This window comes from Carcharhinus amblyrhynchos, chromosome 1 (genome assembly GCF_965287045.1).
Source record: "Carcharhinus amblyrhynchos chromosome 1, sCarAmb.v2.hapA, whole genome shotgun sequence".
Classification (NCBI taxonomy): domain Eukaryota; kingdom Metazoa; phylum Chordata; class Chondrichthyes; order Carcharhiniformes; family Carcharhinidae; genus Carcharhinus; species Carcharhinus amblyrhynchos.
The window spans coordinates 3,222,722-3,238,528 of NC_137324.1; the positions used below are offsets into that span (position 1 = coordinate 3,222,722).

The 15,807-nt window shown below is 47.0% G+C and overlaps 1 protein-coding gene across 1 annotated transcript in view; it reads right to left on the reverse strand.

The window, feature by feature from the left end:
- Positions 1–15,807, reverse strand: part of LOC145348482 (zinc metalloproteinase-disintegrin-like protein H3) — a 180,365-nt gene that overhangs the window by 64,437 nt on the left and 100,121 nt on the right. The window contains exon 6 of the mRNA XM_080196673.1: positions 5,136–5,207. Coding sequence (XP_080052799.1) covers positions 5,136–5,207 — 72 coding nt within the window. The remainder of the gene's footprint in view (positions 1–5,135; positions 5,208–15,807) is intronic.

Consider the following 15,807-nt stretch of genomic DNA (forward strand, 5'->3'; position numbering starts at 1 on the left):
GTCGTTCACGCCCTTGGGTAGACTAGCAAGTTTCCGAACAAGGTGACTCCTGATGGTGAATCCAACTCCAGCATCACGTCGCTCATCACTGCCGCAACTGCTCCACTAAAAAGTGTATCCACCTCCAGTTTCAGTCAACTGAGCTACGTTGGCAAGATGAGTTTCACTCAGGACTGCAATGTCGATGTTGTAACTTGCAAGCTCTCTGGCAACTAAGGCTGTTCTTCTCTCTGGTCTGTCTGCTGTAGGGTTATCCAAAAGCATGCACACGTTCCAATTGCCAATGGTGAGCGGTGTCTCCTTGTGTTTTATTTTGTTTGTTCGACCGCAAGATGGGATCCCCGCCAGCCGCGATAAACTGGCCAGGGTGTAGTGAACCAGGCAATGTTTAGGGCACCTTTTCCAGCCTACTCCTCATTCTATGGAGGTGAGCGGTGTGTTCCTGAAGAGGACTGCTCAGTCGCCCAGGTAGACGCCGAGTTTCACTGCTGCTTCAGTCAGCGGAAAATGACCATTAGACCTGAGTCGCCTGTGTGCAGGTCCGTGATGACAGCTCCCAGTGTATCCACACCTGCTGCTTCATCGCTCACCCATTGCCACAGGACTTCAAGGGTTGAACAGGACACTGATGATGGTCTCGAAACTAGCGCTTGATTTGGATTAAAGTGAGGGAGAGTTGCGCAGCGTCAGCCTCACTCTCTCTTCCTAATTCCCATCTCGATCCAGTGGCAAGACAAGAGTCGAGACGGCTGGAGATGGGACCAGGCACAGTGGATGACCAGGACATCTTCTGTGTCTTGTCCAGCTCTTTGCGTTCCATGACACTTGTAGAGACCGCCTTCTTGATCGTTGGGCCTTCCATTGGTCTTGACTGCTCAATCCGCTGGAGTCTGTCTTCACATGCTGGGATAGACATCACCGAGAGTTGAGACCCGTTGGCTATTCTCACCTGGTTTAGTCGGCTTGTCAAAGCCGTTGCCCGGGGTGTGGCCGCTGTTGCGTGCAAACAGCTACGGGGAGCCACAGGTGAGAACTCAGTGCCAGGTGAGGACAAAGGATGGACAAACCGCCCTGAAAGGACGCAATATGTTCCCCTACCAGAGTTACTACCCCTCCCTGAGACCCCATACACGCCCAACAGCTGTACGTTCCTGCCAAGACTCCAAAAACACAGGAAATGCACAGACACAAACAATTGTTTGCAGTTTAAAAAACTGGCAGTCTTGAAGCATTAATGCATTTCAAGAGATAATTGAAGTTATATGACTTGTAATGAAACAACCACAAGAAGAAATAAAGGACCAGAGACAAAATATCAAGGCCCCAGCGAGAGGGCAACTCTAAAAAGAGAAACTCCAAGAGAAAGACCCCAGACTTTGGGAATGAAAGGATTAGAGGGGAATGAAAGGTTGCAGGAGGTGGGGAATGAAAGACTCTAAATGATGAAGTGAAAACAATAATAGAGCTTCAATTTTTTTGGTGTCCAGATCACCAACAACCTGTCCTGGTCCCCCCTGCTGACGTTATAGTTAAGAAAGCCCACCAACGCTTCTAAGAGAGGGGATTAAGGGTTATGGGGAGAGGGCGGAAAAGTGGAACTGATCCACTTCAGATCAGCCATGATCTTATTGAATGGCAGGGCAGGCTCGAAGGGCTAGATGGCCTACTCCTGCTCCTATTTCTTATGTTCTTATGTTCTTATGTAAGACTAAGGAAATTTGGCATGTCAGCTACAACTCTCACCAATTTTACAGATGCACCATGGAAAGCATTCTTTCTACTTGTATCACAGCTTGGTATGGCTCCTGCTCTGCCCAAGACCACAAGGAATTACAAAAGGTCATGAATGTAGCCCAATCCATCACACAAACCAGTCTCCCATCCATTGACTCTGTCCACACTTCCCACTGCCTCGTTAAAGCAGCCACCATAATTAAGGACCCCGCGCACTCCAGATATTCTCTCTTCCACTTTCTTCCGTTTGGAAAAAGATTCAAAAATCTGAGATCATGTACCAACTGGCTCAAGAACAGCTTCTTCCAGAGGAATTGAGTTTAGGAGTTGGGAGATAATGCTGAAACTATATAAGACCCTGGTCAGACCCCACTTGGAGTACTGTGCTCAGTTCTGGTCGCCTCATGACAGGAAGGATGTGGAAGCCATAGAAAGGGTGCAGAGGAAATTTCCAAGGATGTTGTCTGGATTGGGTGGCATGCCTAATGAGGATAGGTTGAGGGATCTCGGTCTTTTCTCCTTCGAGAGACTAAGGTTGAGAGGTGACCTGATAGAGGTGTATAAGATGTTGAGAGGTATAGATCGAGTGGATTCTCAGAGGCTTTTTCCCAGGGCTGAAATGGCTGCCACAGTGTGTTAATACATGTGACAATAATAAATCAAACCAAATCAAAGAGATGATGCTGCAGCGAAATGAACTGGAAACAAATAATAAAGTTAAAATGAGTCAGAAAGTAAAATAAGCCACAGGGAAAAAAGTTGTAAGAGTGAAGACACTGCTGTCTCACAGCGCCAGGGACCCGGGGCAGCACGGTGACACAGTGGTTAGCACTGCTGTCTCACAGTGCCAGGGACCCGGGGCAGCACGGTGACACAGCGGTTAGCACTGCTGTCTCACAGTGCCAGGGACCCGGGGCAGCACGGTGACACAGTGATTAGCACTGCTGTCTCACAGTGCCAGGGACCCGGGGCAGCACGGTGACACAGTGATTAGCACTGCTGTCTCACAGTGCCAGGGACCCGGGGCAGCACGGTGACACAGGGATTAGCGCTGCTGTCTCACAGTGCCAGGGACCCGGGGCAGCACGGTGACACAGTGATTAGCGCTGCTGTCTCACAGTGCCAGGGACCCGGGGCAGCACGGTGACACAGTGATTAGCACTGCTGTCTCACAGTGCCAGGGACCCGGGGCAGCACGGTGACACAGTGATTAGCACTGCTGTCTCACAGTGCCAGGGACCCGGGGCAGCACGGTGACACAGTGATTAGCACTGCTGTCTCACAGTGCCAGGGACCCGGGGCAGCACGGTGACACAGTGATTAGCACTGCTGTCTCACAGTGCCAGGGACCCGGGGCAGCACGGTGACACAGTGATTAGCACTGCTGTCTCACAGCGCCAGGGACCCGGGGCAGCACGGTGACACAGTGATTAGCACTGCTGTCTCACAGTGCCAGGGGCCCGGGCAGCACGGTGATACGGTGGTTAGCACTGCTGTCTCACAGTGCCAGGGACCCGGGGCAGCACGGTGACACAGTGGTCAGCACTGCTGTCTCACAGTGCCAGAGACCTAGGGCAGCACGGTGACACAGTGATTAGCGCTGCTGTCTCACAGTGCCAGGGACCCGGGGCAGCACGGTGACACAGTGGTTAGCACTGCTGTCTCACCGTGCCAGGGACCCGGGGCAGCACGGTGACACAGTGGTTAGCACTGCTGTCTCACAGTGCCAGGGACCCGGGGCAGCACGGTGACACAGTGATTAGCACTGCTGTCTCACAGCGCCAGGGACCCGGGGCAGCACGGTGACACAGTGATAAGCACTGCTGTCTCACAGTGCCAGGGGCCCGGGCAGCACGGTGACACAGTGATTAGCACTGCTGTCTCACAGCGCCAGGTACCCGGGGCAGCACGGTGACACAGTGGTTAACACTGCTGTCTCACAGTGCCAGGGACCCGGGGCAGCACGGTGACACAGTGATTAGCACTGCTGTCTCACAGTGCCAGGGACCCGGGGCAGCACGGTGACACAGTGATTAGCTCTGCTGTCTCACAGTGCCAGGGACCCGGGGCAGCACGGTGACACAGTGGTTAGCACTGCTGTCTCACAGTGCCAGGGACCCGGGGCAGCACGGTGACACAGTGATTAGCACTGCTGTCTCACAGTGCCAGGGACCCGGGGCAGCACGGTGACACAGTGGTTAACACTGCTGTCTCACAGCGCCAGGGACCCGGGGCAGCACGGTGACACAGTGATTAGCACTGCTGTCTCACAGTGCCAGGGACCCGGGGCAGCACGGTGACACAGTGATTAGCACTGCTGTCTCAGAGTGCCAGGGACCCGGGGCAGCACGGTGACACAGCGGTTAGCACTGCTGTCTCACAGCGCCAGGGACCCGGGGCAGCACGGTGACACAGTGGTTAGCACTGCTGTCTCACAGTGCCAGGGACCCGGGGCAGCACGGTGACACAGTGATTAGCGCTGCTGTCTCACAGTGCCAGGGACCCGGGGCAGCACGGTGACACAGTGATTAGCACTGCTGTCTCACAGCGCCAGGGACCCGGGGCAGCACGGTGACACAGTGATTAGCACTGCTGTCTCACAGCACAAAGGACAGAGGTTCAATTCCAGCCTTGTGTGACTGTCTTTGCGGAGTCTGCATGTTCTCCCCGTGTCTCATGGGTTTCTTCCAGGTGCTCCAGTTTCCTTCCACAGTCCAAAAGAAAGAGTACAGAGTAGGGAAAGAGTGTGTATACGGGAGAAGGAGAAAGCGTATATCGGAGAGAGAGAGAGGAGGAGAAAGAGAGAGTGTACAGAGTGGGATCGGGAAAGACCGTGCATATAGTGGGGAGAGTACCGAGCAAGATAGGGAAAGAGAGTGTACAGGGGGAGAGAGAGAGAACACAGAGAGAGAAAGGCAAAGCAAGGGCATATGGGGGAGAGAGAGTACAGAGTGGGTTAAGGAAAGAGAGAGTACACAGGAGAGCGAGAGAGAGAGAGAGAGAGAGACAGCACACAGTGGGACAGGGAATGTGAATGTACACAACAGAGAGTGAAATAGGAAGACTGGACACCAGAGAGTGAGAGAGGCCTTAGTGTGGAATAGAGAAAGAGAGTGTACATGGGAGAGAGAGAGCAAGCACAAGAGCTGGACATGGAAAGAGAGTGTACACAAGAGAGAGAGAGAACAAAGATTGGGATTGAGAAAGATAATGTACAGTGGAGAGAGAGAGCACAGAGCAGATTAGGGAAATGACTGAAGACTGGAGTCAGAGAGAGAGCACAGAGTGGCACAGGGAAAGAGAATGCAGTGGAGAGAGAGGGAGAGAGGCAGAGTGGGAACTGAACGCACAGCCGACATTGGGAGATGAAATAAAAATTTTACCTCCATGCCAATACTCACAGCGTCCATCAAATTTGTAACTCGAATCGCTTCCTGCCTAACAGCAGCATCGGTATTCCCCAGTTTCCTCCTCTGAAGGGAAACAAAATGATTGGCTTTGAATCAGGTGATCAAAGTATCTCCATCCCTCCCAGAAACATCACCTGTTCCCATCATTCCACATGATTGTAAATAATGAGGCCACTCAGTCTGTGTGTATCCCTGCTCCAGCTGCTCTTTATCCTTTCCATATCAAATTGCCTTTTGGAAGTTTCCATTCAAGCTGCTTCCTTTATGCTTGCCGGCAGTTCAGTCTGAATCATGATGACTCCTTGATAGATTTCAGCCTCCAGTTCAAATCCAGGGGGTCAAATATTTTGAAAAGAATACAGAGGGACTGGAGGGTTTGTAGTCACGTGTTACAATGTTAACACCAGGAATATTTGGCCATACATAATAGTGAATGGTTCATAGGTTAGGCGTCTTTTTTTGTCTTGAGGAGAGATGGCAGAGAGTTGTCCTGATAGAGATTGTCAAAATGATGGGAGATTTTGTCATATTGTTAGTGACAAACATCCACCAGATAGATTGATGAATAAATAGTTGATTGAGATAAATAACTTTTGACGGAGAATAATGAAAAGGAAGGAGTACCCCATGATTCAAGACTCCCAGCAAACAGGGGAACTCCATACTTAGTCCCTGGAGCTGCGCACTCTGTCCCAGCTGGCCAACTGCTTTACGTGACCCCCCGAGAGCCCACCCATAGAAGCAGCATCATGACTCAAAGGTACAGTTGAGGTGGACAACATGGTATATGTGGGTAGCCGATGTCTGCTGCAAATTGTTCTACCGTTGCATGGACTTCTTCTTGTGCATCCAATCATTTGGAAGGTGCATCTATTGTTTTTGTTTCGGAGCAGCAGGAAACCGGAAGTCAGCCGTAGGGAGACCTGGGTAACTTTGTTTCACCTAATAAATTTGAACGGTGAGGGAACCTGAGACACTTAATGTGTAATGTCCCCCCCCCACCCCCCCAACTCCTCAAATCTACACAGAGATGTAGAGGAAAGGATTGCAAGGATGATCCTGGATAGGAGAGAAAGTAACAGGATGGTTGTTATGGGGGACTTTAACTTTACAAATATCGATTGGAAAAGCTACAGTTCAAGCACGTTAGAGGGGTCAGGGACCCAGCCCCAAGTCGTGGTTCATGTAGGCACCCATGACATGGGTACGAAAAGGGATGGGGATGTAAGACAGAAATTCAGGGAGTTAGGTTGGAAGCTTAGGGCTAAAACAAACTGAGTGGTTATCTCTGGTTTGTTACCCGTGCCACGGGATAGCGTAGATAGAGAGAGAGAACATTTGAACTCATGGCTAAAGGGATGGTGAAGGAGGGAAGGGTTCAGACACCTGGACAATTGGGGCTTATTCCAGGGTAGGTGGGACCTCTACAAAAGGGATGGTCTGCACCTGAACCAGAGGGGTACCAATATCTTGGGGGGAAAATTTGCCAATGCTACTCAGGGGGGTTTAAACTGATTCAGAGGGGGGATGGGAACCTGAATTGTAGCTCCAATGTACAGGAGGATGAGAATAGGGAGGTCATGGATAAGGTTTCTAGGTCACAGCAGTGTATTGGCAGGCAGGAGGGTGGTTTGAAGTGCGTACACTTTAATGCAAACAGCATACGCAATAAGGTGGATGAACTTGCAGCCTGGATTGGTGCCTGGGACTTCGATGTTGTGGCCATTACAGAGACATGGATAGAGCAGGGACAGGAATGGTTGTTGCAGGTTCCGTGGTTCAGATGTTTCAGTCAGAGCAGAGAAGGTGGTAGAAGAGGGGGAGGCGTGGCATTGTTAGTCAAGGACAGTATTACGGTGGCAGAAAGGACATTTGATGTGGACTCGTCTATTGAGGTAGTATGGGCTGAGATTAGAAACAGGAAAGGAGAGATCATACTGTTGGGAGTCTTTTATAGGCCCCCAAAATGTTCCAGAGATGTAGAGGAAAGGATTGCAAAGATGATCCTGGATAGGAGCGAAAGTAACAGGGTAGTTGTTATGGGGGACTTAACTTTACAAATATCGATTGGAAAAGCTATAGTTCAAGCACGTTAGAGGGGTCAGTTTTTGTCCAATGTGTGCAGGAAGGTTTCATGACACAGTATGTAGATAGGCCAACAAAAGATGAGGCTACATTGGATTTGGTACTGGGTAATGAACCAGACCAGGTGTTAGATTTGGAGGTAGGTGAGCACTTTGGTGATAGTGATCACAATTCGGTTACGTTTACCTTAGTGATGGAAAGGGATAGGCATATAGCGAAAGGCAGAAGTTATAGCTGGGGGAAAGGTAATTATGAGGCTATTAGGCGAGATTTAGGATACATAGGGTGGAGTAGGAAACTGCAGGGGCTGGGAACATCTGAAATGTGGAGCTTATTCAAGGAGCAGCTACTGCGAGTCCTTGATAAATATGTACCTGTCAGGCAGGGAGGAAGTGGTCGTGCGAGGGAACCGTGGTGTACTAAGGAAGTTGAATCTCTGGTGAAGAGGAAGAAGGAGTCTTTTGTAAAGATGAGACGTGAAGGCTCAGTTAGGGCACTGGAGGGTTACAAATTAGCCAGAGAGGAGCTAAAGAGAGAGTTAAGAAAAGCTGGAAGGGGACATGAGAAGACTTTGGCGGTTGGATCAAGGAGAACTCTAAAGCTTTCTATCGGTTTGTAAAGGATAAAAGATTGGTTAGGGCAAGATTAGGTCCAGTCAGAGACAGTAGTGGGAAGTTGTGCATGGAGCCTGAAAAGATAGGACAGGCACTAAATGAGTATTTTTCGTCAGTATCCACACAGGAAAAAGTCAGTGAAGTCAAGGAGAATACTGAGATACAGGCTTTTAGACGAGACGGGATTGAGGTACATAAGGAGGAGCTGTTAGCAATTCTTGAGAGTATGAAAATAGATAAGTCCCCTGGGCCGCATGGGATTTACCCTAGGATTCTCTGGGAGGCCAGGGAGGAGATTGCAGAGCCTTTGGCTTTGATCTTCATGTTGTCATTGGCTACAGGTATAGTGCCGGAAGACTGGAGGATAGCAAATGTTGTTCTCTTGTTCAAGAAGGGGAGCAGAGACCATATTGGGAATTATAGACCAGTGAGCCTTACTTCTGTTGTGGGCAAAGTTTTGGAAAGAATTTTAAGAGATAGGATTTATAATCATCTAGAAAGAAATAAATTGATTAGGGATAGTCAATACGGTTTATGAAGAGTAGGTCATGCCTCACAAACCTTATCGAGTTCTTTGAAAAGGTGACCAAAGAGGTGGACAAGGGTAAGGCAGTTGACGTGGTGTATATGGATTTTAGCAAAGCGTTTGATAAGGTTCCCCATGGTAGGCTACTGCAGAAAATGCAGATGCATGGGATTGAGGATGATTTAGCAGTTTGGATCAGGAATTGGCTAGCTGATAGAAGACAGAGGGTGGTAGTTGATGGGAAATATTCAACCTGGAGTGCAGTTACAAGTGGTGTACCTCAAGGATCTGTTTTGGGGCCACTGCTGTTTGTCATTTTTATAAATGACCTAGACGAGAGTGTAGAAGGGTGGATTAGTAAATTTGCTGACGACACCAAAGTTGGAGGAGTTGTAGACAGTGAGGACGGATGTTACAGTTTGCAGAGGGACATAGATAAGCTGCAGAGCTGGGATGAGAGGTGGCAAATGGAGTTTAATGCGGAAAAGTGTGAGGTGATTCGCTTTGGTAAGAGTAACAGGATTACAGAATGTAGGGCTAATGGAAGGACTCTTGGTAGTTTCAACCAGCTGAGAGATCTCAGTGTACGTGCGCGTAGATCCCTGAAAGTTGGCACCCAGGTTGATAAGGTTGTTAAGAAGGCGTACGGTGTGTTAGCTTTTATTGGTAGAGGGATTGAATTTCGGAGCCGTGAGGTCATGTTGCAACTGTACAAAACTCTGGTGCAGCCGCACTTGGAGTATTGCGTACAGTTCTGGTCACCGCATTATAGGAAAGATGTGGAGGCATTGGAAAGGGTGCAGAGGAGGTTTACCAGGATGTTGCCTGGTATGGTGGGAAGGTCTTATGAGGAAAGGCTGAGGGACTTGAGGTTACTTTTGTTGGAGAGAAGAAGGTTAAGAGGTGACCTAATTGAGGCATACAAGATGATCAGTGTGTTAGATGGGGTGGACAGTGAGAGCCTTTTTCCTTGCTTGGTGATGGCTAACATGAGGGAACATAGCTTTAAATTAAGCTGTGGTAATTATAGGACGGATGTCAGAGGTAGGTTCTTTACTCAGAGGGTAGTAAGGTTGCGGAATGCCCTGCCTGCAGCAGTTGTGGACTCGCCAAGTTTAAGGGCGTTCAAATGGTCAGTGGATAGGCATGTGGATAACATTGGAATAGTTTAGGTTAGAGGGTCATTAGATTGGTTCCACTGGTCAGCGCAACATCGAGGGCTGAAGTTCCAGTACTGCACTGTAATGTTCTATGACATAGAAAAAGAGATAGTCAGCCATGGATATGTAAGGAAATAAAGGAAGTATCAAATTGAAAAAAATGCATACAAAGTGGCAAAGATTAGTGGGAACCTAAGACATTGGGAAATCTTTAAAGGTCAACAGAAGGCCACAAAAAAAGCTATAAAGGTAAGATGAATTATGAGAGTAAACTAGCGCAGAATATCAAAACATCTACCAAAAGTGTCTCCAAATATATAAAATGAAAAAGAGTGGCTCAAGTGAACATTAGTCCTTGGAGGATGAAGGGGGATGTAATAACTGGAAATGAGAAAATGGCTGAGACATTGAACAGATATTTTGTGTCAGGCTTCACAGTGGAAAACACAAATAACATGCCAAAAATTGATGACAAGAAAGCTATGGTCTTCACCAACAACCTGTCCTCGTCCTCGAATGCTGACTCTATGGTTAAGAAAGCCCACCAATGCCTCTACTTTCTTAGAAGACTAAGAAAATTTGGCATGTCAGCTACGACTCTCACCAACTTTTCTAGATGCACCACAGAAAGCATTCTTTCTGGGCGTATCCCATCTTGGTGTGGCTCCTGCTCAAGACTGCAAGACACAACAATGGGTCATGAATGAAACCCAGTCCATCATGCAAATCAGCCTCCCATCCATTGACTCTGTCTACACTTCCCGCTGCCTTGGCAAAGCAGCCAGCATAAATAAGGACCCCACACACCCCGGACATTCTCTTTTCTACCTTCTTCCGTTGGGAAAAAGATACAAAAGTCTGCGGTCACATACCAACGGTCTCAAGAACAGCTTCATCTCTGCTGCTGTTAGACTTTTGAATGGATTGCATTAAGTTGATCTTTCTCTATACCCTAGCTATGACTGTAACACTACATTCTGCTCTCTCTTGTTTTCTTCTCTATGAATGGTATGCTTTTTCTTTATAGCGAGCAAGAAACAATAGTTTTCACTGTATGTTAATACATGTGACAATAAAAATAATATATCAAATCAAATCTATGGCGAGTGAGCACCTAGAAACTCATTATCAGTAAAGAAGTAGTGTTGGGCAAATCCTGAAAGAGATGCCGGAGGAAATAGCAAATGCACTAGTGATAATTTACCAATTTCGCTGGACTCTGGGGTGGTTCCAACAGATTGGAAAATGGCAAACGTGATGCCACTGTTTAAAAAAAGGAGGTAGACCAAAGGTGGGTAACTATAGGCAGGTTAGCTTAACTTCTGTAGTAGGGAAAATGGTTGAATCTATCATCAAAGAAGAAAGAATGAGACATCTGGATATCAATTGTCCCATTGGGAAGATGTAGCATGAGTTCATGAAGGGCAGGTCATGTTTGCCTAATTTGGTCGAATTCTTTGAGAACATTACATGCACAGTGGACAATGGGGAACCTGTGGATGTGGTGTATCTGGATTTCCAGAAGGCATTTGGCAAGGTGCCGTACCAAAGGGTGCTGCATAAGATAAAGGTGCACGGTGTTACAGGTAATGTATTAGCATGGATAGAGGATTGGTTAACTAACAGAAAGCAAAGAGTGGGGGTAAATGGGTGTTTTTCAGGTTGGTGATCAGTGACTAGTGGTGTGCCTCAGGGATCAGTGTTGGGACCACAATTGTTTATGATTTACAGAGATGGTTTGGAGTTGGGGACCAAGTGTAATGTGTCAAAATTCACAGTTGACACTAAGGTGAGTGGCACAGCAAAGGATGCAAAGGACACTGAAAGTTTACAAAGGGATATAGATAGTCTAAGTGAGTGGGTGAGGGTCTGGCAGATGGAGTACAATGTTGATAAATGTGAGGTCATCCATTTTGGCAGGAATAACAGCAACATTATTATTTAAATGGTAAAAAAAATTGAGATTTTGCTGTGCAGAGGGACCTGGGTGTCCTTGTGCATGAATCACAATAAGTTGGTTTGCAGGTGCAGCGGGTAATTAAGAAGGCAAATGGAATTTTGTCCTTCATTGCTCGAGGGATGGAGTTTAAAAACAGTGAGGTTATGTTGCAACTGTATAAGGTGCTGGTGAGGCCACATCTGAGTACTGTGTACAGTTTTGGTCTCCTTACTTGAGAAAGGATACACTGGCACTGGAGGGAGTGCAGAGGAGATTGACTAGGCTGATTCTGGAGTTGAGAGGATTGGCTTATGAGGAGAGACTGAGTAGACTGGAGCTGTACTCGTTGGAATTCAGAAGAATGGGGGGAGATCTTATCAAAACATATAAGATTATGCCTCCCAAAGATACACAAGGCAAACACACCCAGCCATCCCGTCGTAATGGGCAATGGGACCCTGTGCAAGAACCTCTCCGGCTACGTTGAGGGCATCCTGAAACCCATTGTACAAAGAACCCACAGCTTTTGTCATGACACTACGGACTTCCTACAGAAACTCAGCACACATGGAGCTGTTGAACCAGGAGCACTCCTTGTCACAATGGATGTCTCGGTGCTCTATACCAGCATCCCGCACGACGATGGCATTGCTGCAACTGCCTCAGTACTCAACACCGACAACTGCCAGTTTCCAGATTCAATTTTACAACTCATCCGCTTCATCGTGGACAACAATGTCTTCACCTTCAAGAACCAGTTCTCCATCCAGACACACGGAACAGCCATGGAGGCTAAATTCGCACCTCAATATGCCAACATCTTCGTGCACAGGTTCGAACAAGACTTCTTCACCGCACAGGAGCTTCAACCGATGCTATACACTAGATACATCGATGACATTTTCTTCCTTTGGCCTCATGGTGAACAATCACTGAAACAATTATATGATGATATCAACAAATTCCACCCCACCATCAGACTCACCATGGGCTACTCTCCAGAATCGGTTGCATTCTTGGACACACGCATCTCCATCAAGGATGGCAAGGCTGTTCCCTTCCAGTTGGTGAGCACTTCAGCGGTTGTGGGCATTCGGCCTCTGATCTTCAGGTAAACGTTCTCCAATGTGGCCTTCACGACATACGACAGCGCAGAATCGCTGAGCAGAAACTGACAGCCAACTTCCACACACGAGGATGGCCTCAACAGGGATCTTGGGTTCATGTCACACTATCTGTAACCCCTATCACTTGCCTGGGCTTGCAACATCTCACTTACTTACTGGAGACAATACACATCTCTTTAACCTATGCTTAATGCTATCTCCGCTCACACTGTCTGCACCTTTAAGAATTGATGAGCTGAAAAGACTCACATTCTAATCAGTATTCTATAAACTGTGCGTGCCTTTATATGCTCTGTTTGTGACCAGAACTCTCCACTCACCTGACGAAGGGGCAAACACCGAAAGCTAGTGGGTTCACTATCAAGTAAACTTGTTGGACTTTAACCTGGTGTTGTGAGACTTCTTACTGGCGCAGAGCCAGAGATGAAAATCAGTTTGGACAAATTTTCCACGGCTTGTGACAACTTTGGACTCACCATCAACATTAAAAAGACCAAAGTCATGCACCAGCCTGCTCCTCATGCACCGTACACAGAACCCATAATCACAATCAAAGGACAGAAACTACAGGCAGTGTACCAGTTCACTAATCTTGGCAGCACCCTCTCCCAAGCAGTGTCTATTGATACAGAAGTTAACTGCAGAATAGCAAAGGCAAGTCCTGCTTTCGGTAGACTGCGCTCCACTATATGGGGAGGTTGAGGAATCAGTCCAGCAACAAAAGTGAAGGTCTACAGCCCCGTGGTCCTCACTGCCTGTGAAACGTGGACTGTGTATCGAAGGTATGCAAGACAACTCAATCATTTCCACATTTCCACATGGCTTGTCTTCACAGAATATTACGCATCCGATGGCAAGACAAAGTACCAGACATTGAAGTTCTGTCGAGAGCAAATCTACCATCAGTCCACACACTGCTGATGAGAGCACAGACCCGGTGGGCAGGTCATGTCATCCGTATGTCAGACGAGCGCATACTCAAGCAGCTCCTTTTTGGGGAACTCTCTGCTGGAAGACACTCGTATGGAGGGCAGAAGAAACGTTTCAAAGGCACACTCAAGGCCTCCCTGAAGTCACTTGACATAAACACGACTACCTGGGAAATGCTGGCACAAAACCACCCTACCTGATGCTGCCTCATCTACAAAGGCCGTCAAGCTCACGAAACAAGGTGTATTGCTGAAGCACAACTTAAGTGAGAGCTGCACAAGTCCAGAGCCACCAGCGCAACAACTACAGTGTCTACACAAGTCTGTCTGATATGTGCCAAGACATTCCGTGCCCGAATTGACCTGATCAATCATCTTCGGACACACTGCAACCAGCCTCAAAACGTCTAATGTCGGGGTCCTCATCGACGACGATAGACGAAAAACCACAGAGCTGGTTACAGTGAGTGACTGGGCTACCCGCGCTTACCTGTCGTGAAACCAGATGGTTCAGTTTGCAGTTGTGGTGATTTTAAAACAACAATAAATCCATTGTGCTGATCAATATCTGCTTTTTTTAACTGAAGATTTGTTTGCTGGATTTTGAGGGGGGGTTATCAGCAAGATTGAACTTCCATCAGCATATTTACAGATGAATATAGCTGCTGAATGCCAAACATTGCTTACCATTATTACTCTTAAAGGTCTTTTTTGTTATAAAAATTGTCTTTTGGAATACCACCCGCACCAGCTCAATTTCAAAGATCAATAGATCAGGTTTTAAGTCTCTCTGGTGAAAAATGTTCGATGATATTTTCCTTATACAGGGTCCTGTGAACAGAAACCCTTGAATAATTTAGAAGTATCATTGGATTATATTCAAGAACATGGTCTGCGTGATGTCAGTCCAGTATTTGGGTCAGGTTATTGACCATAATGCTTTGCTAAGCAAAGCACCTAAAAATGTGGAAACATTCTAAAAATTTAGAAGCATAACAGGTATTTTCTGGGGTTAGTCAATTATTATTGCAAACTTGTTCCTAATTTAGTGATATTATTGAAGCCATTGGTTAATTTATTTTGTGTGAAACAGTCACAGAACTTGACAACAGAATATGAGAAAGCACAAGGATGTCAAAGATGCTTTGCAGCAATCTGAAGTATTGGTTAATTTTAATCGGAAACTCACATTACTGCTTGCTTGTGATGTTTCACCTTGTGAAGTTGGGGCGGTCGTTGCATACATTAAGTCTTCGAGAGAAGAACAACCAATAGCTTTTGTTTTGCAGACTCTCACTAATGCTGAATCTAACAATGCTCAGCTTGAAAATAAAGCATTGAGTATAATTTGTGATGAACAAACGTATCATCATTATTTATATGGTCATCATTTCACATTATTCACTGATCATGAACCCCTAAACCACGATTTTTGGGCCACATAAAGGCAAACCTTCGTTAACTGCTAATCAATTGCAAAGATAGTCACTGATCTTATCAGCACACTCTTATGATATAGCGTATTGTCAGAGTATTAATGCAAATGCTGATACATTGTCATTCTTATCTTTACTATCGCGTAGATGCCAACAACTAGTTTTGTTGATATTTTTTATTTTTCACTCATAGATCATTTGCCTGTGACAGCTTCTCAAGTTCAGAGACATAGAACAGAGAACACTACAGCACAAACAAGCCCTTCGGCCCACAAGTTGCACCGATCACATCTCTACCTACCAAGCCACAGAACTGTCTATAACTCCCAATGCCATTAGATCCCATATACTCATCCAGAAGTCTTTTAAAAGACCCCAGCGAGTTCGCCTCGACCACCACCGACAGCCAATTCCACTCACTCACCACCCTCTGAGTGAAAAACTTACCCCTAACATCTCCTCTGTACTTGCTTACCAGCACCTTAAATCTGTGTCCTCTCGTAGCGACCATTTCAGCCCTGGGAAATAGCCTCCGAAAATCCACCCTATCTTTTCCTCTCAACATTTTATAAACCTCTATCAGGTCGCCTCTCAACCTTCATCTCTCCAGGGAGAAGAGTCCCAGCTCCCTCAACCTATCTTCATAAGGCATGTCTCCCAATCCAGGCAACATCCTTGTAAATCTTCTCTGCACCCTCTCAATAGCTTCCACATCCTTGCTGTAGTGAGGCGACCAGAACTGCGCACAGTACTCCAAGTGGGGTCTGACATGGGTCTTATAAAGTTGCAGCGTTACCTCCCGACCCCAAAACTCAATCCCTCGATTAATGAAGGCCAGTACACCATA